This window comes from Armigeres subalbatus, chromosome 3, assembly GCF_024139115.2.
Source record: "Armigeres subalbatus isolate Guangzhou_Male chromosome 3, GZ_Asu_2, whole genome shotgun sequence".
NCBI classification, from domain to species: domain Eukaryota; kingdom Metazoa; phylum Arthropoda; class Insecta; order Diptera; family Culicidae; genus Armigeres; species Armigeres subalbatus.
The window spans coordinates 359,681,023-359,707,304 of record NC_085141.1 but is presented as its reverse complement, the minus strand read 5'-3'; the positions used below and the strand labels follow the sequence as shown (position 1 = coordinate 359,707,304).

The 26,282-nt window shown below is 40.7% G+C and overlaps 1 protein-coding gene across 18 annotated transcripts in view; it reads left to right on the top strand.

Moving 5' to 3' along the window:
- Window positions 1-26,282, top strand: part of LOC134226237 (ryanodine receptor) — a 160,702-nt gene that overhangs the window by 116,864 nt on the left and 17,556 nt on the right. For 5 of the 18 annotated variants that reach the window (XM_062706868.1, XM_062706869.1, XM_062706863.1 and 2 more), the window contains 15 exons: window positions 5,292-5,401; window positions 5,468-5,565; window positions 5,635-5,859; window positions 5,915-6,688; window positions 7,055-7,786; window positions 7,844-7,981; window positions 8,292-8,501; window positions 8,566-8,859; window positions 8,923-11,503; window positions 11,559-11,696; window positions 11,902-12,188; window positions 12,244-12,911; window positions 12,973-14,153; window positions 14,212-14,451; window positions 14,668-14,780. In XM_062706868.1, coding sequence (XP_062562852.1) covers window positions 5,292-5,401; window positions 5,468-5,565; window positions 5,635-5,859; window positions 5,915-6,688; window positions 7,055-7,786; window positions 7,844-7,981; window positions 8,292-8,501; window positions 8,566-8,859; window positions 8,923-11,503; window positions 11,559-11,696; window positions 11,902-12,188; window positions 12,244-12,911; window positions 12,973-14,153; window positions 14,212-14,451; window positions 14,668-14,780 — 7,789 coding nt within the window. The remainder of the gene's footprint in view (window positions 1-5,291; window positions 5,402-5,467; window positions 5,566-5,634; window positions 5,860-5,914; window positions 6,689-7,054; window positions 7,787-7,843; window positions 7,982-8,291; window positions 8,502-8,565; window positions 8,860-8,922; window positions 11,504-11,558; window positions 11,697-11,901; window positions 12,189-12,243; window positions 12,912-12,972; window positions 14,154-14,211; window positions 14,452-14,667; window positions 14,781-26,282) is intronic. The other 13 variants (XM_062706877.1, XM_062706878.1, XM_062706873.1 and 10 more) reach the window with 6 other exon arrangements.

Below are 26,282 nucleotides of genomic sequence, written 5' to 3'. Positions count from 1 at the left end.
GGAAGATTTTTTTTTTGTGGAAATTCGGAAAAAAATGTCGTGGAAAACGGATATAATTTTCCGTTTGAATTAAAAAGAATTTTCTTAAGAAACTCAAAAGAATTTTCTGTGAAAATTTTAAAAATTTCCTTGAAAATTGAAGAAAAAAAATCGTGTAAATTCGTACATAATAATTTCCCGTGGAACTTCGAAACAAAAAAATCCGTGGAAGTTCGGAAGAATAGTCCGTGGAAATTCGGAAACAATTTTCTTTGGAAATAGGATAGAAATTACTATGGACAGAATTCGGAAAAAAATTTGGGTGGAGATTCGAAAAAAAATGTCCACAGAAACTCGGAAACATTTTCCGTGAAAATCGGATACAAATCCAATACAAATGGAAAGAAATTTGTAAAGAGGAAAACATCATTGCAAATTTAAAAAAAACAGTCCCTAGAGAATTCAAAGAATTGTTCGAAAAAAAAACAAGTGAAGTTCTAAAGAATATCCCGTGCGAATTCGGAAGGCTTTGCTAAAGTTGTAAGTGTAAGTTAAGTTATTCGAAAACAATTTTCGTAGAAGTTTGGGTGATTTTCCCATGGAAATTCGCGAGAATTTTCCGTTTAAAGTCGGTAATATTTTCCATGTAAATTCGAAAAAATAATCAATGAAAATTCTGAAGGATTTTGTTTGGTACCTAATTTGGAAGTATTTTCGGTGGAAATAAAACAAACATAAATAATTTTCAAAGGTAATTCGGAAGAATATTCCGTGTAAATTTGGAAGACTTTTCCGAAGAAAATCGGTAGAGTAATCCATAGAAAATTGGGGAAAAACTTCGGAAATTCTAGAGATTTTTTTGTGGAAATTTTTAAGCAGAATTTCGTAATCCAGCAATCCAACGGACGTATTATTCGAAAAAAAAAATCGGTTATAGTTCTCCGAAAAAAAAAATCAGGAGGTTTGTTTGTGGAAATTCTGTAAATTTCTAAAAAAAAATCTGAGCATTTTCTGAGGAAATTTCAAAGATTCTTTTCATGGAAATTCGGAAGTTTTTTTTGTGGTAATTCAAAATTGTGCAAATATGAATTATTTTTACTCTTTAAGTAATTAGAAGTAATCTTTTCCATGTAAATTTGAAAACGTTTTCCGAAAAAAATCGAAAGATTATTTCTTGGAAATCGGAAACATTTTCCGTCGAAAATCGGAAGAATTTTCTGGGTATATAGGGTAGAATACGGCATTGGCAGGGTGCGACAGTTGTTGGCACCCTCAACAATATTTGCGTTTTCCAGCAAACATACACTATTTATGAACATAATTTTGATTCAATCACACAATTTCAAGTCTAAGCTTTCATTTAAATAAGTTTTTTGTGTAGAAGTAACAAGATTTGATGTGTTAATAACCGAAACAAATTTGCACCTACGAAATTCTTGCCATTATTGCATTGCCAAAGAAAGCAGCGCACGAAAAGCAAACTGTTACTTACTTTTTTGGATCGCCTGTTTCTCCTCTTTATTGCGTATGACACGACAAATTAGGTACGTAAACTACTTTTAACACTTTATCACCACTTGATTATCACCACAAAGAGCAAATTTATGCAATATTTTCTCTATGTTTCACTAAATAAAATCGGGACTGTTCGTTTTCTTTGGCAGCAGCACACTTCGGAATAGAGCGGGAGAATGTGTTTGTGGGCATATCAAACACACGCTAAAAAGATACCACACACAATTCTTTGTGATTTGATTTTAGGAAAAATACGAACAAAAAATTCGGCAATGGCATTTATTTAAAAAAAAGTGTTAAAATACAAATGCTTCTATTCAGATTTTTACGCAGACCATGAATTATATCAAAAGTGATAGCGTAGTATTTTTACCCTTTTGTGGCTGACAGGACCGCCCAACAAACATTCACTAGTTTAACTAACATCAGTGTGATGATTCAGTTCAGCACTGTGTTGAATTATGTTTGTACTATTTCTTATCGCAACTTCTGTTCAGGCTTTGTTCACACAATTTTGGAGAAGTTATACAGCTACAACATCTCATTTTGAAAAACAACTTCATTACCTGATTCGTTAAACCTTTAATAAGCATTTTACTTAGCCTTAATTCAGCTACATGTAAATTCTTTGAAAATAATAACGCTTTGAGAGTACCATGATCAAGATCTCCATTAAACGTATTGCAATTGCTATTTTCATATAATCATTTTTAAAATTTTCCTAAATCGGGTCTCGAACTGCTGACATTTGATCATCCGCCGGTAACGTTGCCATCCGCGCCATCCTTGATTTGTAAGTTATGGCTTACTCAATGCAAAACATAAATAATCGTATGGCTGAATATGAATCATGATTGGACTCTTATTCAACAAGTCAATCTGTCAAACTACAGTTTGTTAATAACTGTAGAAGATTTTTATTTCAACCATTGTTTAGCCAGTCATAATTATTCAACACTGGGAAAAAATATAAGAAAATAATGTCAAAACGATAAAATAAAATTCCTCTCCAATGATGGGGTGGGTTTATGAAAATTTAATGAATTTATGTTCGACCTTTCTCGGATACTCTGAATAACCGGTCGCGATATTATTCTGCCATAAATACCACATATGCAGCGAGTAAATAACTACACATATCGACATTTATTTACATATAAAAAACAACTAGTATATAAGAAATCTGTAACAGACATGCAATATGGTCGACTTTACAACAACTGCATGAATTTTCTTCATTTCACCAGCAATTTTGTTCGTTATAATCTCCAACAGCTTTATCCTAGATCAGGAATTAATTATGTATCACGAAACAATTATGCATTGCCCCACAAATATAAAAAGCCTGAGTGTTCTTGTCAATGAATCCAACAATGTCTTGAAAATAAATTATTATTTTCCTATCCAAATTCAAGCCATCACGATTTTCTTACAAACGGAAAAAGCATAACCTCTTATCATGTTTTCTCCCACTGTGCGATAGATCCGGTAAAGGTGAAATCCAATGGTTAAGAAGGACAACGGTTAAGAAGGATGTCTAATGCTTGCTTATTAATCTACTATTCAAACTCAATTCGACCACTGCGACCGACCCTTTTAGAGCATCACATCATAGTCGAACAGAGAATTTTGAAAATCATTAGTTCAGCACATTGATGAACTTCCCCAATGTGCTGAAATGTGATAAAACTAATGCGTTAGTTCGACCTCAAATAAAGGTGGTAAACAAATAAATAGGCCAAGTCGAATATTAGTTAGATCAAATGCTGAGATGAAATCTGTCTAGCGAATTATTCAGCATTCATTTTATTCAGCTATGAAGATTACAAATAAACAATAATTCGACTTAGATGCTTATTTGTAGCTTGTCGTTGTTTGTTGGGCGTTTTCCTTTTGCAACTTCAATACTTCCCAAGCTCATCAAAAAAATCATAACCATCCCCGTTCCTACATAGCGCATTTCAACCATAAATAATTGCCTACTTTTAGGGTATTATTTATTATTCAACTGTGAAACGTAGTGTAAGATCATCTAGGCCTAATACCATCATAAGAATCTTCATCGTTTCCAAAAACCTCTACATACAAATCTCGCTTGACTTTTCAAAAGGTCCTAAGTAACATTTTTTTCATGAATTAATTTGAATAGCGCAATCAACAGACCAATATGAAAGCTTTTGATTGCAGTATTCAAATTAATTCATGAAAAAAATGTTACTTAGGACCTTTTGAAAAGTTAAGCGAGAAATGTTCATGCCGTTTCCTAGTCTATAAGGGCAGACAGGCAAAAATTCATTCTTATGTGTATAGATTTGGTTTTACGTAGTTATGTCGAGCGGTCGTGTCTTGTACACAACCACCATGATTTTTTTGATGAAACAAACATATCATGTTCTTCTTCTTCTTCTTCGTTGGCATTACATCCCCCACTGGGACATTGCCGCCTCGCAGCTTAGTGTTCATTAAGCACTTCCACAGTTATTAACTGCGAGGTTTCTAAGCCAAGGTTACCATTTCTGCATTCGTATATCATGAGGCTAACACGATGATACTTTTATGCCCAGGAAAGTCGTGACAATTTCCAATCCGAAAATTGTCTAGACCGGCACCGGGAATCGAACCCAGCCACCCTCAACATGGTCTTGCTTTGTAGCCGCGCATCTTACCGCACGGCTAAGGAGGGCCCCTAAACATATCATGTAAGGACCGCAAAGAGCAAGTTGTTGTTGATATACTTTTGGCATTACAAAACTCTAAGACTCTAAGGCATTACAAAAGACAAAAATGTAAATCTTGGCAGCGAACAAAAAGCATATAAGTTCCCTTCTCTAAAATGGCCAACATTATTCAAATAGGTTGAAAATGGTAAAAGTTATGAAATCTGCCTATCACGTCTGTTTTTTGTTGGCCGCATAAGGGTTAAATTTGTTTTACAATGTGTTTAAATGCTTTTGCCTATCTGTCTACATGACATAAAATTGATGCCAAGGCTAAAAATTCATGTTTTGCTTTAAACCAGTTTTGATAAACAATAAAGTTTGTTCCAAAATTGAGTGAAGCGAGATGAGCGTGCGGCCGATTAATATGAATGAATTTTACTACTCGATGATATAAACAACCAGCATTTGGCACCAATACATTACCAGTTTTCTACTTCCATGTCTAGTTGCTAAAAAGAAGCAAACTCATTGCTGATAATAGAAATTGCTATGCCAACAGAAGAAACGTTAACCTGTTACTTTATATTAAATTTACTGAGTTTGTGGTAAAAGCTGTTATATTTAGTGAACACCAACCATCAAAGAAAGAGCATACAAATGTATACCAGTTAAACTGGACCTGTGTTTTAGTGTAATTATTCATTATTTTTATCATTCAATTTGGCGAATGTCTTAGACTGCCAAGAATAGGTATTTTCCCCTATTATGAACAATAAATAATGGCAATAAAGCTTTCGACGAGGGGTTTGAAATGTTGTCGCCTACGAGAAAAACGACAAACGCCGCCGCCTATGAACCGGTACGACGCTCATCTTTACATCCTAGATCTTTACCGGGATGGGATTACTTTTATCTGAAACATAATGAGATTGATAATAATAGAGAAGTTACCTTGAATACGATTAACCTGAAAATTATTTTTGCTTCATCTAACTCCGCCGCCAATTAATGGTTGAGCTAACAGCATGACTTCGCGACATTAAACTATAATCGAAAAGCTAATAGCTCTTGTTTAGTGTCTGTCCCCTCAGCGGAAGCTAAACAATGAACTAAATTCTCTTTACATAACTAAACCAGGTTTTTCACTGAACGGTGAACTCTTGATGGATGCCCTCGGCGGCGAAACCACTTTTGCCGAGGTCAACGCACCGGAAGGCATTGGTTTCGTACCAGCATGTACCATTGGAGTAAGTTGCGTTTATTTCTTCAGTGATGATCAGCACTGTTAATAACTCTTCTACCAATGCTTACAGATCGGTCAAAAAGCTCGCGTTGTCTACGGTCAGGATGTCGACTCGCTCAAGTGGTTCACCACTTGCGGTCTGCAAGAGGGCTACGAACCTTTCTGTGTGTAAGTAACGTAACGACTCACTGCTCGAGTGTTGAGTCCATTATTCTAACCGCCTATGCCTTTTCACAGTAACATGAAACGCGCCGTTACGCACTGGTACACGAAGGATCAACCGACCTTCGAAAACAACGAGGACATCCCGGATTGTAAGATCGACGTCACCCGTATTCCGGGTGGTGCCGACACACCGCCATGTCTGAAAATCTCGCACAACACTTTCGAAACGATGGAAAAGGCCAACTGGGAGTTCCTGCGGCTGTCGCTCCCCGTTACTTGCGATGCCACCTTTATTGAGTACGTAGACTTTGAAGTATGCGTTATGATCAGATTCTATGATTGTCTTTTACAGTGAAAGAGAAAAGATGCACCGATGGGAAGAGATTCGCATTCGTCAGCATCGTCTGCTGGTGGAGGCCGAACAGCAAGCTCAGCCGAATGCCGCTCATTTGGATCACATCATGAAGAGTGGATTCACGATGAACGATCTGAAGGGGCTTCAGAGGAATTACTCCGAAGATGCAGTGGAGTCGGATGAAGTCATGCGGCGTGGGCCCGCACGTCCATCGCGTGCTACCCGTCGAGGTGAAGGGCTAAGTCCACCAGGAATTGAGATCAACGGAGAAATGCACCTGTCCGACCATGAAAATGCTTACTCGGATCATGAAATGGATGATGACCGGAAGAAACGCGGTCGTAGCCCGTTCCGGCTCTTTGGTAAGAAACGCGATCAAAGCAAGGACAAACTGAAGGATCGTCGCACACCTGAGCCGGAACCTCGTCGAGGAGCAATGCAACAGCCACAGCGGGCGGTTGCTCGTAGTGGTACGATCCGCGCTTCGAACGCCGATATCCGAGGAGCAGCACAGATGTCTGCCGATCGCAAATCTATGGGCAGCCCGCAGGGTGTCGAGTCGTTCGGAAGCGAAATCTACGACGCCGAATGCTTGAAGCTTATCAATGAATATTTCTACGGTGTGCGCATCTTCCCCGGTCAGGATCCAACGCACGTCTACGTTGGTTGGGTGACCACGCAGTATCACGTACACAGCAAGGACTTCAGCCAGGACAAAGTCCGTCATGCTGCGATCTACGTGGAAGATGAAATGGAGAAAACCGTTGAAGTGTGAGTAAAATTCTTATTCAAAAAGTAAAACATTTATAAGGTTAAAATACTATTATTCTTCCATTTACTTCCACTATTAACTTTTTTTATGTATCAACAAGCAGATACGTATTTCGTTTCCTACTTGGAAACTTCTTCAGTGTTTGTTATCGACAACAAACACTGTGTTTGTGTCGATCACAAACGCTGAAGAAGTTTCCAAGTAGGAAACGAAATACGTATCTGCTTGTTGATACATAAAAAAAGTTTATAGTGGAAGTAAATGGAAGAATAATAGTATTTTAACCTTGTAGCATTTCCCCTAAGACGCTCTAAAATAATTAATCAAAACATTTATAACAATTAATTCCAATGTTCTATGTCCAGCGTTAACCGTCAATCGTGCTACATGGTCCGCGCCGATGAGTTATTCAACGAAGTCACCCAGGATGCCTCTGGAAAGGGAGCATCTCAGGGAATGTTCGTTGGATGCTTTGTCGATACGGCTACGGGTACAATTCGCTTCACTTGCGAAGGGAAGGAAACCTCGCACGTATTTCTGATGGAACCGGAGACCAAACTGTTCCCGGCTATCTTCGTTGAAGCTACGAGCAAAGAAATTCTTCAAATCGAGCTGGGTCGCACCCCGACTACTTTGCCGCTGTCAGCTGCAGTTCTTCCAACAAGCGACAAACATATCAATCCGCAATTCCCACCCAGGCTGAAGGTACAGTGCCTGAAACCGCACTCGTGGGCCCGTGTGCCAAATACTGCCTTACAAGTCCATGCTCTCAAGCTGTCCGACATCCGAGGTTGGTCATTGCTCTGCGAAGACCCAGTCTCCATGCTTGCTCTGCATATTCCCGAGGAGGATCGTTGCATAGACATCCTTGAGTTGATCGAAATGGATCGACTTCTGTCTTTCCATGCCCATACCCTAACACTGTACTCAGCACTTTGCTACCAATCCAATTATCGGGCAGCCCATGCACTCTGCAATCACGTAGATCAAAAGCAGTTACTCTATGCAATTCAGTCAGAATACATGAGCGGACCGCTTCGTCTCGGATTCTACGATTTGCTGATCGCCCTTCACCTGGAATCCCACGCAAACACAATGTGAGTCTTCAATCTACATCTAAGTTTAGATCAGTCACGAAATTACCAATATTACAGGGAAGTCTGCAAGAACGAATTCATCATCCCACTGGGAACGGACCTGAAGGATCTGTATATGGATCCAGAAATGTGTCACTCCCTCCGTTCCCTGCAGACCCTCTCCGTAAGACCTCAGATGAACATGACGGAGATTGCGTAAGTACATTTACCCCGAAGAAGTAAACTGTGCTCAACTCTAACCCCATCAGAACTAACTCTCGTGTGAAAACTGAGGATAGTTGTAAAGCACAGCTATTCATCGTACTGCACAATGCTCCTAACCACAAGTAGATCAACGCTAATCTTCACCAGATGGCACCATTTAGAACGCTTTTTATTTGTGACGTCCCTTTATACATAGAAGAACTGCAAACGAGACATGTTTTGATGTATATTTCATTTTAAGTTGACCCCAACCCCCCTTTTTGTTCTCTACATTTTGGGCATGCCATTCTCTCCCCTCCAGATCACCCTCACCCCCACAATCGAATTTGCCAACATTAGTAGCACCAGATTCTTCCAGTGAACCAATACCGGCAATTGATTCGCTTTATTCGCCAAGATTCCCGCTCGAAGTGGTGCGGGAGTTTGTGATGGCCGCACTGAAAGAGGCGGTTGAGATCAATCAGGTGCACAACCGCGATCCGATCGGCGGCTCCAATGAAAATCTGTTCTTGTGAGTATTCGCTGCGTGAATTCCAGGAAAGTAATTAACTAACGGACGTCCTCCCGAATCTTAGACCGTTGATCAAGCTTATCGACAGATTGTTGTTGGTTGGTGTGATCACCAACGAAGATGTCGAAAAGTTGTTGATCATGATCGATCCTGAGACGTGGGATCCTTCGTTCCAAAAGGAAGGTAAGGATGAGCATCGCAAGGGCTTGCTAACGATGAAGATGGCAGAAGGTGCCAAGCTTCAGATGTGCTACCTTCTGCATCATTTGTACGATGTGCAGTTGCGTCACCGAACGGAAAGCATCGTCGCTTTCGCTTATGACTACGTGTGCGATCTACAGCAAGATCAGTTAAGAAGGTCAGTGGGTTTACAAATATGAACTGAAGTCCTTGTTATTCACCTATACAATCCAATTTACAGATACATCGAAATTAAGCATTCAGATCTACCGAGTGCCGTTGCCGCCAAGAAAACTCGTGAGTTCCGTTGTCCACCACGTGAACAAATGAACGCCATTTTGTGTTTTAAGAACCTGGAAGGCGAAGATCTAGAAAACTGTTCCTGTGGAGGTGACCTTCGCGATCGGTTAGCTGAGTTCCACGACAAACTGATGGGAAAAGTATCTTTGAACGCGCTCCAGGAACCGGAAGAAGAAACGGTTGAGCCTGTGAATGAAACAAGACCAGGCGCATTGAAGAAGTTGTACAACTTCATTAATGCCGTAAAGGAGTTGGAAGAAGATCCAAAGGAACCGGAGGAAACTGATAAGAAAACTCCGGAAGAAGTCTTCCGTAAGGTACTGATCAAGCAAATCGTCTCCTGGGCAGAAGAGTCTCAGATCGAAAATCCCAAGCTGGTTCGAGAGATGTTCGGTTTGCTGGTCCGACAGTACGACACCATCGGTGAGCTGATCAACGCTTTGAACAAGACGTACGTAATCAACTCCAAGACGACTGGAGACGTGGCGAACATGTGGGTTGGATTGAGTCAAATCCGTGCCCTCCTACCGGTCCAGATGAGCCAAGAGGAAGAGGACCTGATGCGTAAACGATTGTGGAAGCTGGTCAACAACCATACCTTCTTCCAGCATCCGGATTTGATTCGCATCCTAAGGGTGCACGAGAACGTGATGGCTGTAATGATGAACACTCTGGGACGACGTGCTCAAGCCCAGAGCGATGCGCCAGCCCAGTCCGCTGAAGGTGAAGAGACCCCGCCAAAAGAGAAGGACACATCCCATCAGATGGTTGTCGCTTGCTGCCGTTTCTTGTGTTACTTCTGTCGTACTGGACGTCAGAACCAACGCGCTATGTTCGACCACTTTGACTTCTTGCTGGAAAACTCGAATATCTTGTTGTCTAGACCAAGTCTGCGAGGTTCCACTCCGTTGGACGTGGCTTACTCCAGTTTGATGGAAAACACAGAACTCGCCCTGGCTCTCCGAGAACACTACCTGGAGAAGATTGCGGTCTATCTATCGCGTTGCGGTCTGCAAAGCAATTCTGAGTTGATTGAACGTGGCTATCCGGATCTTGGATGGGACCCCGTGGAAGGTGAACGCTATCTGGATTTCTTGCGCTTCTGTGTTTGGGTCAACGGTGAAAGCGTTGAGGAGAACGCCAATCTTGTCATTCGTCTGTTGATCCGACGTCCGGAGTGTTTGGGTCCTGCGCTTCGTGGTGAAGGTGAAGGTTTGTTGAAGGCCATCATCGACGCCAACAAGATGTCCGAAAAGATTTCCGAGCGTAGAAAGATGCAGGATGAGGCCGAAGGTACGATCACTGGTCTAGGCTTTTCGCATCCCCTGCCAGAGGGAGATGACGATGAAGATTACATCGATACCGGAGCTGCCATTCTGTGTTTCTATTGTACGCTGGTGGATCTGTTGGGCCGTTGCGCACCGGATGCATCGGTGATCGAACAAGGGAAGAACGAATCATTGCGAGCCCGTGCCATTCTGCGTTCTTTGGTACCGCTGGAAGATCTACAAGGAGTTCTGGGTTTGAAGTTCACATTGACTAATCCGGCGGTTGGCGAAGAAAGGCCCAAGTCCGACATGCCTTCTGGATTAGTTCCTGGACACAAGCAGAGTATTGTGCTGTTCTTGGAGCGTGTGTATGGAATTGAAACGCAGGAACTGTATTACCGACTGTTGGAAGACTCCTTCCTTCCTGATTTGCGAGCAGCCACCATCCTTGATAGAAGTGACGGGTCGGAGAGCGACATGGCCCTATCCATGAATCGCTACATTGGCAATTCCATCCTGCCGTTGCTCATTAAACACTCTAAGTTCTACAACGAAGCTGAGAACTATGCCAGCTTGCTCGACGCCACTTTGCACACAGTATATCGCATGTCCAAAAATCGAATGCTTACTAAAGGACAGCGTGAGGCAGTATCCGATTTCTTAGTTGCTCTGACTTCAGCGATGCATCCAGCTATGTTGTTGAAACTGCTCCGAAAGCTCACTGTTGACGTCTCGAAGCTTTCCGAGTATACGACAGTAGCCTTACGACTACTTACGCTGCACTACGATCGCTGTGCCAAGTACTACGGAACGACAGGCAGTGGACAAGCGTCGCAGTTCGGAGCTTCTTCGGATGAAGAGAAGCGACTCACCATGTTGCTGTTCTCGAACATCTTTGATTCACTCAGTAATATGGACTACGATCCGGAGTTGTTCGGAAAAGCGCTGCCTTGTCTGATTGCCATCGGTTGCGCCTTGCCCCCGGATTACAGTTTGTCGAAGAACTCTGACGATGATCTGTACGGAAAACCGACGAGCAGCCCCGATCAACCGCACTATAATCCGCAGCCAATCGATACCACCATGGTTCAGCTGACAAATGATCTGAATCAGATAACACAGAAATTCAGCGAGCATTATCACGACGCCTGGGCTAGCAAGAAGTTCGAAAATGGCTGGAGCTATGGAGATCAGTGGTCCGACTCGAATAAGACACATCCTCGCCTGAAACCTTACACCATGCTCAGTGAATATGTAAGTTCTTATGAAACTAGTGAAGAGCGAAGTCCTCATATTTTTCTATCCACAGGAGAAGGAACGCTACAGAGACCCAGTTCGGGAGAGCTTGAAGGGATTGTTGGCGCTCAATTGGCGCGTTGATCATTCCGAAGTTGACGTTCCCCATTCTAATCGAGGATCGATACGCAGACAATCCAAGCCCAATCTTGTAAGTACGGTAGTGATAGCTTCTTTACTAATTATCTCAAACCATAAACTAACTCATGAGCCATGTTCAAAATTTACTGAAATTCTATCCTTTCAACCCCTCTTTCGACCTGCAAACAATTGGTTACTGTTTTTCTCGAAATTTCAATGTACCTCTTCCTCGTGTGTAAACCCCACCATAAATGGACGCCACTTAACGCCCAAAGGAATTACAGGGAGACACAGGTTCGCCGTTCAACTACAACCCCCACCCGGTCGACATGACCAATCTAACTCTGAGCAGAGAAATGCAGAACATGGCCGAACGGTTGGCCGAAAACTCGCACGATATCTGGGCGAAGAAGAAGTTCGAAGAATTGCGCCAATGTGGGGGCGCTATCCACGCACAGTTGGTCCCGTACGATCTGTTGACCGATAAGGAGAAGCGTAAGGATCGCGAACGATCGCAGGAATTCCTGAAGTATTTGCAATACCAGGGTCTTAAATTGCACAAGTAAGTTGTCCGCTATAATATTTTTATGGAAGAAACTAATTTGTTCCCGTTCTAGACCATCTCGTGGAATGACCGAGGAGCCAGGCGTTACCGCGGCAGCTATCGAAGCCCGCTTTGCTTACTCCCTGCTAGAGAAATTGATTTCGTACATCGATCGTGCCACAATCAACATGAAGCTGCTGAGGCCATCAACGACCTTCAGCCGTCGGTCGTCATTCAAGACCTGCTCAAGAGATATCAAGTTCTTCTCCAAGGTTGTGCTTCCACTAATCGAGAAATATTTCTCATCGAATCGAAACTACTTCATCGCAATTGCTACCGCCACGAACAACGTAGGTGCTGCCTCGCTGAAGGAAAAGGAGATGGTAGCCGCACTGTTCACCAAATTAGCCAGTTTGCTGAGATATCGAATGGCGGCATTCGGTGCTGACGTCAGGATCACCGTTCGCTGTCTACAGGTGCTGGTTAAGAGCGTTGACGCCAAATCTCTGACAAAGAACTGCCCGGAATTCATTCGTACTTCTATGTTAACGTTCTTCAACAACACTGCGGACGATCTGGGACAAACGATCTTCAACTTGCAAGAAGGCAAATATGATCGCTTGCGCGGTACACACTTGAAAACCTCAACGTCGCTAGCGTACGTCAATCAGGTAATTCTACCGGTATTGACAGCACTGTTCGATCACCTGGCAGCTTGCGATTATGGTAGTGATCTGTTATGTAAGTATAGAATAAGCTTTTTTTAGATTTTCAAAAATAACACGACCCTAACTCCTTCCAGTGGATGAAATTCAAGTCGCGTCGTACAAAATTCTGTCTTCGTTATACACACTGGGAACTGATACCACGCTTACAAGGGATCGCAAGTACCTCAAGACTGAAATTGAACGCCACAAACCGGCGTTGGGATCCTGTCTTGGAGCGTTCAGCTCTTGCTTCCCGGTAGCCTTCCTCGAGCCACATGCCAACAAGCACAATCCATTCTCACTGTTGAATCGTATTGCCGACACATCTCTGGAAGCTCAGGACATCATGACGAAAATGGAGAGCTCGATGCCAACGCTCGAAACGATCTTGTCCGAAGTCGACCACTTTGTCGAATCGGAGAAGACATACCAAGATGCTCAACATATCATCGATGTAATTCTACCATTGCTGTGCTCCTATCTGCCATTCTGGTGGAACCAAGGTCCGGACAACGTCAGCCCACAATCCGGAAATCACGTTACAATGGTCACGGCAGATCACATGAATCTCCTGCTCAAGAACGTTCTGAAAATGATCAAGAAGAACATTGCCAATGAAAACGCACCCTGGATGACGCGCATCGCTAGTTTCACCCAGCAGATCATCATCAACAGCTCGGAGGAGCTACTGAAGGATGTCTTCCTTCCGTTGGCCGAGCGTGTGAAAAAGCGTTGCGACAGCATGTTCCACAAAGAAGAAAGCTTGAGAGGTTTTCTCAAGTCTTCCACGGACGACACGTCGCAAATTGAAGCCCAAATCCAGGAAGACTGGCAACTGCTGGTCCGCGACATCTACTCGTTCTACCCGCTGTTGATCAAGTACGTTGATCTGCAGAGGAACCACTGGTTGAAGGATAACATTGCGGAAGCGGAAGAGATCTACAACTACGTTGCCGAAATCTTCAACGTTTGGTCTAAGAGTCAGTACTTCTTGAAGGAGGAACAGAACTTCATTTCTGCCAACGAAATCGATAACATGGCACTGATCATGCCGACCGCTACGCGGCGAACAGCTGCTGTTTCCGGCGATGCACCCGCTGCCGGCGGTAAGATCAAGAAGAAGAAGCGTGCCCGAGACAAGAAGCGTGACAAGGACAAGGAAATTCAGTCCAGTTTGATGGTCGCTTGTCTCAAACGTTTACTTCCGGTCGGGTTGAACCTGTTTGCTGGTAAGGAACAAGAACTGGTACAGCATTGTAAGGATCGCTACTTGAAGGTAAGTTCGACAATCTACCTGACATGATCAACAAATTAAATGACCCTCACAACTTCAGAAAATGCCCGAATATGAAGTGATTGAATTTGCTCACACCCAACTGACCCTTCCGGATAAGCTGGATCCGGCGGACGAAATGTCCTGGCAGCACTATCTGTATTCCAAGTTGGGCAAAAAAGAGGACACCATTGTGCAGGATTCGATCGAGAAATCCACCGACAAAAAGCAAGGCAACAAGATCGAGGACACCGTCGAACGAATCGTTGCCATGGCGAAGGTTCTGTTTGGATTGCACATGGTAAGTGTTCCGATTGGTCCAGTTTAAGCCCCTTTCCGTTATATGCAAACTTTCAACCCACCATACATCCATTCCATCAAAATGAAATCGTATCGATTGAATCAGACATCAACATTCCAAGCCAGCAATTCGAAAATCTGACTTTTTTGAAAAATCAAAGAGAAATCACAATTTTCTAAAGTACACTACTGTATTGTTTTCGGTATTTACATCCAGATTGACCATCCACAACAACAAAGTAAAAATGTTTATAGAAGTTGTGTGTCGATACAGAGAAAACGGGCGGTTATTGCTTGTTTCAGACATGTCTCCTTACATTCGCTGCCAAGGTTTATAGTTTATAATTTTGTTGCTCGAAAAAAAACTACCTTAATTCTATTTGTTTTTCTTTTTGTGAGTTCTGTTTTTATCTCATTCACTGCCGTAATAATTTGTTGTATTGCCAAGAAGAGGATCGTTTGAAACTTTAATCTTCTTTCGAGTTTCCATTAATGCATACAAAAACGATTAGTTTTGTTTCTCTCACAACTCTTTTCCAAAACTAACACCCACTGAAACATTCAGCCAGAATGCGAAATTCTACCAGATGTAACACCACGTGTCTGCAACTACTGATAATTTCTTGCATCTAGTTTCGCCCTCATATAATTGTCGACTGCCACTCGCACTTGTGCACCATCTGACTCGAAGACCGATACTAACGTTCAATTCGAAAATTTGGCATCTGCAGCACTAACATAATAAATCCATCTTCAGACAAAGTCCTTTTCCTTTTCATACGACTTATCCTCACGGTGTACCAAATTTATTTCCCAAAAACTACAGAGATTCAGAATACACGCTATTTATTTCCCTCTTATCATAGATGAAAAATGGTCACTTGTAGGTCTGTCATAAATTAAAATAGTATATCCAGAAAACAATAATCGAATGACATCATTTTAAAATCACCAAAACCCTATAATGACTGCACGTGTTGACTTCTCCTGCTCTTCTGCTCAGCGCAATACGATTATCTCTATTACAATGCAAACCAGTCTATCAGCAGAATAATAGCAACTAACTTCGCACTTGATTGGATTACAGAACTGTTTGATATTATCTTCTCTAGCTATATCTTTTTTAATATCTTCTATGGAATTTTTTTTATTGTACTGACAAATCCAACTGCTCACTCTATATCGCAAAAAAACGATTGTCCACTGAAAAGCATGTTTTTGCTACTGATAATTGACAAAATATAATTGGGACTGCAATTGCGTGATGACTGCATGAGTTTCTTTCGGTCCTGGTAGTCCGTAAATCGGTTCCGTATCGGTTTTATATTGAACATGTTTTCAAATGAATAGAGGCTTATCCAGTCCATGTTTTAACAAAAAACAAGCCTCTATTTCTTTGAAAAAAATAATTATACAAAACCGAAACCGTCGTAGCAAGTCGTAGGCAACAGCAAACTCGTTTTCGCAGCTTTAACGGAATGCCAGGACCAAGAAAAACTCCTACATCTAATTGGAACTAACTGAATGTGGTTAAATTTATGCAAATTCAAGAAATAAACATTTTCCCTGTATTGTGAAAATTCAAGCAAACTACCGTCATTACAATTTTATACTCAGATGAAAATGTGTGTATTGCGTGTACAAAACACTTGGTAGTTTTTACACGTTACGTTTACTGCCGATAATCGTCAGTCCCATTTGTATATGGATGCCATATTCTTTCAATTCAAGATCATTTCACAACTGTCTACCCGTGACCAAAGATTGCAGAGATCACTCACAATCTCAGTTGGTAATGATCGACGATAAATCAGAGGCGTCAGACGATAAATCATAACAAGTCATGAAAGCAAGTTTATTCAAACCTGATACACGTGCGAAAACACAGAATCTGACCAACTAGTGATAATAAAACAATAGAAGTATTAAAACGCTAGAAACGCTGTTGACCCATAAAGCTATTGTGATCAACATGGGTCAACCACAGTAACCCGGATTTCGCATACATTTGACCAGGGTTCGAAATTTTCGTTTTGAAGAGACGAAATCAAGCGATTATTGGGCCAAAGGAGAATCTTTTTTCGTAGTTATTTAGTGGTGAAAAATATCTTTCACTCACATCTTTTTCTCTAGAACGAACCTGGAAGAAAACGAGAATCATACCTTGATGATTTTTTTTGGGTTCGTCATCGTTTTATTATGATTGTTATATGCCTCACTCACTTTTCACGAGAATTTTCGGGAACCAATCATTCAAATTTAATGACCGGAACGAGGTTCAAACCTAGAATATCAACAAAAATGGCGTTGGGATGCGGTCACTGTATCCATACCTCCACATCTAATGCATATAGGAGTTCAATCAAAGTTAATTGCCTATATTTCGGGTTTTGATTACCCGACATGGTCATTAATTTACAATGTTCTGAAAAACTCCGATGGGAATATGTATGTACATTATTAAAAGACAGAAAACATCGCTTTCGACCAGAGGTCATACAGACTGAACACTTAACACCTACACGGAAGAAATAAACTACCCAATAGTGAGTTTAATTCACCCAACCTCGAACATCCGTACGGGAAGCCAAAATTGAGTAAGTAGGGTAGAAGTAGTTTGCCTTTACTCCCATGTTAAAAAAGTACCCAACGGAAAATTTATTTACCCAAATGTAAGTTTAATTCGCTCAATTTCGACCTCAGGTAATAAAACTCAAAACTGGCTTCCCGTATTGAACTGGCCTTGTTGGATTATTTAGCTCTTTTGTTTTTGACAACATAAGAAAGAGTGGATGAAAGAGAAGAGAAAAAATAACTCAAAAATAAGTTTAAAAAACACAACGCTGGGTACTTTTTTTCTTCCGTGTAAGCATTAGACAACGGACCAGGGTTTGCAGAAATCGCTCTCAATAGATAACGAACAACGATAAAAGAGCGACAAAAACCTCTTTGAATCATAACAAGCCATGAAAACAAAACTATCGCACTTGTATACAAGTTGAGCATGAGCATGAGCATATTTGACCGCCCACGGTTGCTACTCCGTTATTGCCAGGTCAGCTGTAATTATACAGAGAACCAACAGATGATATTTGGGACTAATATCACCTTCAATGTGTAAAAACTGGTGACCCAATATTAAGCAATACTGGCGCTGGCCATGTCAGAATGCAATTCATTTGAGGAATGGGTAGGAATATGTGGACGTGTTACTCTCTGTCATAGAAGCCGACGAGTCATCTACACTTTCACGAGTAATCACTGCGATGATGCATATATAGGGTAGGGAGTGTGGCTGGGTTCGTTTTGGTAAACGGTATACAGGGTGTAGCGTGTAGTTTGATCGAGATTAAACAAAAAACATAATCGCGAACACTAATTTTACCGCACAAAGCAGAACAAAATATGTCGATGATCGCGCGATGATCGTTCTGCGTACTAGAAAAATCACGATAGGACGCGCACATATTTTTTACTATCTAAATAATTTACTTACCCGCACAACGCAGAACAAAATATTTTGATGATCGCGCGATCGTTCTTTTTGCAAAGGGAACGAAATCAGACACACACTCTCGAAATTCCAATTTTTTTTGAGAACCGAAATTTTATGAGCGATACTGTTGGTACGTTCATATCAGCTTCAAATCCTAGAGCGGCAAGCGAATAATTTGTCTTGATAAGGTTCTGTTTTTCACTTCACATAAACTATTCACTTCACATAAATAAAATGTACGCATATAGAGCAGGGTGTTGCTAAATTTATAAACGGAATGGATTGTCTTTGTAATAAAATAATGTACTTTTTTGAAAACCAGTACCTGAAAAACCCGGTCGCGGCAGTGAGAATTAACATTTTTGTAAATACTCTATTGTTACGTTGCACGGCGTATATTCTGTTTATTCTGGTAATCTTCATAGGTTCTGGTAATCTTCATAGGTTCATAGGCCAAATTCATACTCAGCTTTGTCGACAGCAACAACTTATATGCTATAGGAACTTATTGCTTTATTGCTTGTTCTTCAAGGATATTGAAGAAACCTACTCCTCAGCAAAATAACGTAAACTTTACTTTGCCATATTACAGTGTACCGCTCGTATTATGAATAAAAAGAACAATCCACCTACTTCGTTACAACCTCGAATAGAGAGAAAGCTCGTTTCCGAAGATATAATCCATGGAAAATCCAACCATAATCGCTACTCATTCATTGTACGAACGATAGTTGGAGCCGCAGGTCCAATCCAGCTGCATGCTTTCCACACGATTACGCTGAGTTTTATATTCTTGATTTAAGATTCAGTCCGTTATTGCTTCGTAATAGTTCCGAGCCGTCGTTATTCATTCATTAATTCATTCTAGTCAAATAATCTGAAGTGAAGAACATTCAAAATTTGAAAATTTTCTATCGCACTTGTATACAAGTTGGAGAAAAAACTGATTCGGATAGGCGGCCCCCACTGATGGGGTTTGATAAAACGCTTTGTTCTCGCTCATTTCATGTTGGGGACCATATTTTGTCGCACAACTGTGTTAAACAAGTTGAAATGCATCATCAGAACCGGTGCCCCTTCAATTGGGGCTTATTGAAAGAAATTTATCATTGTTTGTAGCCCCCCGAATCAGTTCATTATCGTAACAGCTACCGAAAAACGTCTCTCACGGTTTGCTACCTATCGAGAGTGTATACAGACATGGGGAATGAGAGATTCTCCTTTGGATTCAAACCCTGCAACAGACATAACACCCTGTGGACACGTGGGTGTTATGTCCGCACGTGTTATGTCCGTTGTCTAATGCTTAGGTGGACCAGTGGGTGTTATGCACGGCCACAAAGGCCATGTGGAAGATTTTGATTTGAAGAATGTATTGGAGGTAACTGAGGGGTTTGAGTAACTTACCATCAGCGTGTGATCATAAATTAACACCACAGCATGTCAATCGGTGATCAGCAAGCCACGACTCAGCCTCTTCTTGTCAGGCCTCCGTGGCGTGCAAACGCACCCATGGAGAGCTGCTGTAATCACATTTCGCTCCGGGCATTCAGCGCCACATATTTTGGCGATCCTGCCAGGTTATTTTTTGGATCCAAATGCTGATTTTAAAAGGTGAGTTGAATTCAAGTAGATAATGTCCTATTTGAAGACCCCTGGAAAATAGATTGTGGTTTGGAAAACCACAAAGCGCCGCTGAAGACCGCTGAAAATGGATTGTGGTTTGTAAAATCACAAAGGCCATTGGTAAATGGATTGAAGTTTAGAAAATCATAAAGCGCGTCTAGAAGACCGCTGAAAATGGACTGTGGTTCAGAAAATCACAAAGCGTGTCTGGAAGACCGCTGGTAAATGAATTGTGGTTTGGAAAATCACAAAGTGCGTCTGAAAGATCGCTAGTACTTAAATGTATTGTATTTTGGAAAATCACAAAGCGCGTCTGAATTGTGGTTCAGAAAATCACAAAGCGCGTCTGGAAGACCGCTGGTAAATGAATTGTGGTTTGGAAAATCACAAAGTGCGTCTGGAAGATCGCTAGTACTTATATGTATTGTATTTTGGAAAATCACAAAGCGCGTCTGAAATTTGGTTCAGAAAATCACAAAGCACGTCTGGAAGACCGCTGGTAAATGGATTGAAGTTTAGAAAATCATAAAGCGCGTCATGACTGCCTTTCATGCGAAATTGATCAAAGATCCCACGATTCTTCCATTCGGTCGTCTGAAATACAAAAAGGCACTTTGCTTTCTGTCTTATGACGGTCACGACCTTTGCCAGCCTTGATTGTGGTTTGGAAAATCACAAAGCACGTCTGAATTGTGGTTTGGAAAATCGCATAGCGCGCCTGGAAGACCGCTGGAAAATGGATTGTGGTTTGAAAAATCGCATAGCGCGTCTGGAAGACAGTTGGAAAATGGATTGTGGTTTGAAAAATCACAAAGCCCATCTGGAAGACCGCTGGAAAATTGTTATGGTTAGGAAGATTATAAAACGCGTCTGACAGACAGCTGGGAAATGATTTGTGGTTTGGAATACCACAAGGCGCGTCTGGAAGACAGCTGGTAGACCGCTGTAAAATGGATTGTGGTTTGGAAAATCCATGGGAGACTGCCGAAAAAAGAGTTAACGATCTAGAAAATCCCAAGGTGAATCCTGGAAGCATAGATTTTGGTTAAAATAAATAATAAGTTTGAAATTTTTACACGAAATCTGAGAGATATGGAGAACTATCGTATGCTACGAAGTTGGAAGGCATAAACATATTATCTTAAAGATTATTTTGGAATTCACTGACTTAGTAGTTAAAGCGGAATCACCCGTTGGATCAGATATCCGAAATTCGCGCGTTATTGGCTAGTAGTACTAGTTAACTCAAATCTAAAATTTAAGTATAATATTTCATTCAAATCGGTGATATCTCGGCGAAATATCATTTTCTAGGCGGTTGTTCGGAATTTCAACATCGATCAGAAAAATATATTAAGCTCTTTTAGTGGAATACTACTACTACTCCACTTAAATTCCACCAATTATTTTCGATATCTTTGCAGATACGTATTTCGACCACAACTGTGTGGTCATCTTCAGTGTCTCGTACTTTACTCGACTTAGTCGACTAAGTCGAGTCAAGTACGAGACACTGAAGACGACCACACAGTTGTGATCGAAATACGTATCTGCAAAGATATCGAAAATAATTGGTGGAATTAAATGGAGAGTACTTAATTCGTCAACGTCGATGTTGATTGAGAGATCAATATCATAGCACTAGGTAACAATTAAGTTTTACATTTGAACGATACAGTCTATTGACTTCCAGACTGACTGAGATTGAAAACCAAGACGTTAAGACAATTTCATGTTGGAGTTCAGTTTACAAAGGAATCAAACGGTTTCTCAAATGATCAATGTCCATCTTCGTCTCGCGCAAATAAAAAAAACCATTGTGTCCTATGCTAGAGGATTTTTTTAGTCTTTTTCTACGAGAGAAGAAGGGAAATGTGGGGTTTGAGTATGTTACCATCAGCGTGTTCGGTGAGCAGCAAGCCATGATTCAGCCTCTTCTCGTCAGACTATGGAGAGCTGCTGTCATCACATTTCGCTCAGGCCATTTGGGGCCACATAGTTACCACGTTCCTTCGTTAGGACTCAAACCCATGGCCCAAAGTACGCTAGATTGGTGTTTTCGACCAACGAAGAACATCCGTCGGCCTTCGCAACTTAGGGATCGTACACTAATTACGTAAGCAATTTTTCTAAGATTTTCGACACCCCCCACTCTCCCCCCTGAAAGATTTTTTCCATGCAAATGTTTTTTTTTTATATTCTCTCGTAAGAAAACGACAGACCCCTTAGACAGAAAACGTTCAACCCCTTAGTGGATACTAAATGAGCCCGAGATTCCCAAATCGGATGATTTCTCGGCGAAAATCTGCGTGCTCTCAAATGAACCGTGGCTCAAATAACAAACACTGAGTCACTCGTTCAGCCCGCTTAATTTTGGCATTTGCTGTTTGTTTGTTCAGGAGCCAGCATATGTATATTCCACCGCTGGGTCCCCATCTGGTAAAATAAGATCGCAACTCAAAATTAGCAGTGAGTTTCCAAATTAAGGCTCAAATTACCTTCATCCAGTAATTGACAAGAAAGACAGCCACGTACTCGTACCACCACGTTCTCCCCGTAATAAAACCATCCACCGAGGGGAAAAAGCAGTCTCAGCTGGATGGGGGAACTATTTTTGTGTCAAAACTACATCATCCAATAGCGATGACATAATTATATCCGGTGGATGCTTCATTTGGCTGTATTTCGTTTTGGTTTTCAAAAAAACTGCCTTTTGCAACATTTTTTCCCATGAAGGGAAACCGACGGTTTACTCTCACGTTTTCTTATACATGAGAGAGCGTGAGAGTAAACCGTCGATTTCCCCTCTTGGGAAAAAAATTTGCAAAAGGCAGTTTTTTTGAAAACCAAAACGAAATACAACCAAACGAAGCATCAACCGGATATAATTATGCCTTTGTTATTGGATGATGTAGTTTTGACACAAAAATACTTCCCCCATCCAGCTGGAGACTGTTTTTTCTCCTCGGTGGGTGGTTTTATTACTGGGGGGTGGTACGAGCATGTGGCTGTCTTTCTCGTCAATGACTGGATGACGGTAATTCGAGCCTTAAGCGGGTTGTTATTTTGTGAAACGTCAATTTGTTATTGGTAAAAAATTGCAGAAAATCTGTTTTTCTTGTTGCCAACAATTTTAACGTAGATTAAATAGTACGGTAATTATTCCATTTTTTGGATCTAGTGCCCCAGTTCAACTCCGCGGGAGTGTTATAATTAGAATAGCGATGAGGACTCCCGTGGAGATGCTCTTACATACTCCTTAGTTTTTGAAATAGGCCTTGAAATGAACGAGCTGATAGGGTAGTCGGTATTTCTAGATCATCGCGATTCAGAAAACAAGAATGTGGAGATGACAGCATATCAATCGATTATTGACATTCCCCGTCAAAAAATGTATCTTGTTTTATTGTCTCAGTCAATTCTTCGACTCTTCTGAGGTCAACCTTCCCAACGAACCAATTTTTGTATGTCTCTAGTCATTTTAAAAATCGAAAGCAAAAAATGAAAAATGCTGCACGTGTGTCGCGGCCTGAAGAATTGGGCTGATGTTGGCTTAAAATCAGGCGCATACCAGCACTTTTTATATCCAGTTTTCCGCGAGCGGTGATGGCCGCCAGCTTGCCTGCGGGTTAGCCTCTGATTTGACGTTTCTGGAGGTCAACTGCACCCACCATTCGAGCATTTTGATCAATGTGGTACATATATAAGAAGGCTTGAATTCACTGAATCAGCTTCCTTCACCTTCTTATATGCAACATTGGTCAGAATGCTCGGAGCGGTGGGTGCAGTTGACCTCCAGACACGTCAAATCAGAGACTGAACCGCAAGCAAGCTGGCGGCCATCACCGCTCGCGGAAAACTGGATAGGTTCTACGGTAAAAGTTGATCTTGAAAAAATAAAGAATCGATTGAATGAAAAATGTTTTAACGGTAGATAAAAAATGTTATTTCAGAAACAAGTTCTGTCGATGCTCTGTATGAGAGGAGTATGTCTGTATGAGAGGAGTTTAATGAAAACACCAGTAAGCTTCGAGATCATATTATGATCCTTCAGTTGCTGCCATAATCGAAGGCGATAAGTACACTACTAAACCTCACCTGCCGAAATTTAGCGATCCCTTGTTATGGTGGGAGCAAAGAAAAACGTTTTATCCGAGGTTACATCAGTTGGTCTTGAATTGACTTTGTATTACGGGAGCTTCAATATCATGCGAGAGGATGTTTTCAATAACGGGACAGATTTGTAGTAAGCGACGCACCTGACTAACATTGGAAAACGTTGAGAAAATTATATATGTAAGCCAAAATTCACATTTAATAGTTTGTAAAGATTTAAAGAGAAGTCGATGAATAAACGGCCATTTCATTATTGTTTCAATACACCTACTTGATATTTTGAATTTCTTTAAATTGGTTTCTTGTTAATGATATTGAACATAAAGTCGAATATAGCTGAATACGCAAGATATAAAACTAGTCTGTTGTGTGTATTTTTTCATTTGGCAGAAATATCTTCTACAGTAATTTGACCGTTCAAATCTTAATACTTTTTAATTTGAACTCCATTAATCTGTAAATCGTTCAAATTAAAATGAAGAACGGAGCACGAAATCAAACCAAACTGTCAAAAAAGTACACTATAAATGACTTATACAGTGAACTCTCCCTTACTCAATATTTAAGGGACCATCGAGTTAGGGATGTATCGAGATGGAGAACACATTTATATTTTTCTTACTAAATATCAAACACTTTTCATAACATGTTGAAATATGGTTTAAGGTCATTTGACAGAATGCCATTTGGCTAAATACCGTTTGGCCGAATAGCTAAAATTGATTTCCTTATTAAGCGAAGGGATAAGTGAGATGTTCGAAATGAATAGTGAAAAGTGAAAACTGAGAAGTGAGAAATGAAATGTTTGGAATCAGCACTTCTCATTTTTAACTTATCACTTCGCAGCTCTTACTTCACAAGTTTTCCACTTCTATTTTGTCAAAGATAGCAGGAAGAAAGAAGAAAGAATGATTAGAAGGAATAAAGATTAAGTTAAAAAATCCAATGTTCACCTCACTTTTCACTTCTCACTACTTAATCTTACTTCTTAGTTCTTACTTCACTTTTCTCATTTCTCACCACTCATTTTGTACTTCTTATTTCTCACCATTCACTTCGCAATTCTCGCTCCTCACTTCTTGCTTCTCACTTTTCACTTCTCACTTCGCATTTCTCACTTCTCGCATTTTAATTCTCACTTTTCTATTCTCATTTTTCTTCTTCACTTCTCACTTTCCACCTTTCACTTCTCAAACTTTTCAACCTCAACTTCTGACCTCTCACTTTTCACTAATCAATTCTTACTTCTCACTTCACACTTCTTTCTTCTCACTTTTCACAATTTACTTTTCACTTTTTGCTTTTCTTTACTCATTTTTCTCACATCACAATTCTCTCTTTGAATTTGTCACTACTCACTTCTTATCTTTAACTTCTTACTTCTAACTTCTGACTTCTTACTTTTCACTTCTCACTCCACAGTTCTCACTTTTCACTTCTCAATTTTTATTTCTCACCTCACCTTTTACTTCATACTTCTTACTTCTCACTTCTCACTTTTCACCATTTACTTTTCCCTTTTTACTTTTCTTTTCTCACTTTTCATTTCTCACTTCACACTTCTCACTTCGAATTTGTCACTTCTCACTTCTTACTTTTTGCTTCTCACTTCTTATTTTTCACTTCTCATTTTTCACTTCTCACTTTCCACTTCTCACTTTTCAAATTTCTCACTTCTAACTTCTCACTTTTCATTTCTCAATTCTTACATCTCACTTCTCACTTCTCACTTTTTACTTTTCACTTATCACTTTACATTATTCACTTCCTATTTCCTATCATGATATGTGAAAAATGCCTCATTCCTCACTTCTCGCTGCACACTTCGTGTAATTCCTACTACTCGTTACTCACAATATAAGGTTTTTACTTTTCGGGCAATCGGCATTTGACCAAACGGCATTCGGCCAAATGGCCCAACATCGTATATATTGTGCATGTGAACTGATTTTGACAACATCAAGTTAGCAAGGTGAAAATACTTTGGGAAATTACTTCGACTTAAAGAATTTAGAGTAAGGAGGTATCGACTTACGGAAGTAACGCAGTATGCAAAATTCAAGGGACTTTGATTTTTATCGAGTCGGCTCAGAGAGAGTATATCAAGTCGACTCATATACAATGAAGAACTTTGCATGGTCGAATTTTCGTGATGAATAATGTTCTAGAAACCAATTCTGTATATCAATATAAAGCACAGGAAAAACATGACGATAACTTCAATTTTTCAAAGGAAATTTTAGATTTACGAACAGAATTATATATTTTTTACACCAAGGTTACAAAATTCAAATCAATGTACATTCAACAGATAAGCATCAAAGCTTCCTGTTCGAATTGGTTTTATTTGTATCCCGTTGAATCTTCGTCAAATATGTTTTATTTGAAAATAGGGTAGAGAACCATTTGGGCAGTACCCACTATTCCCGTCCGCAACGTTCATTACTCGATCGCATTACAACCGAATTGCTTGTTTTTTAGTACATGGTTAGTTTCTGTCGATATCTAGTGATGTACAAAAAATCAAGCCATTTGGCTGGAACGCGGTTGAGTTATTAACGTTACGGACGGGAATAGGAGGTGCTGCCTAAATG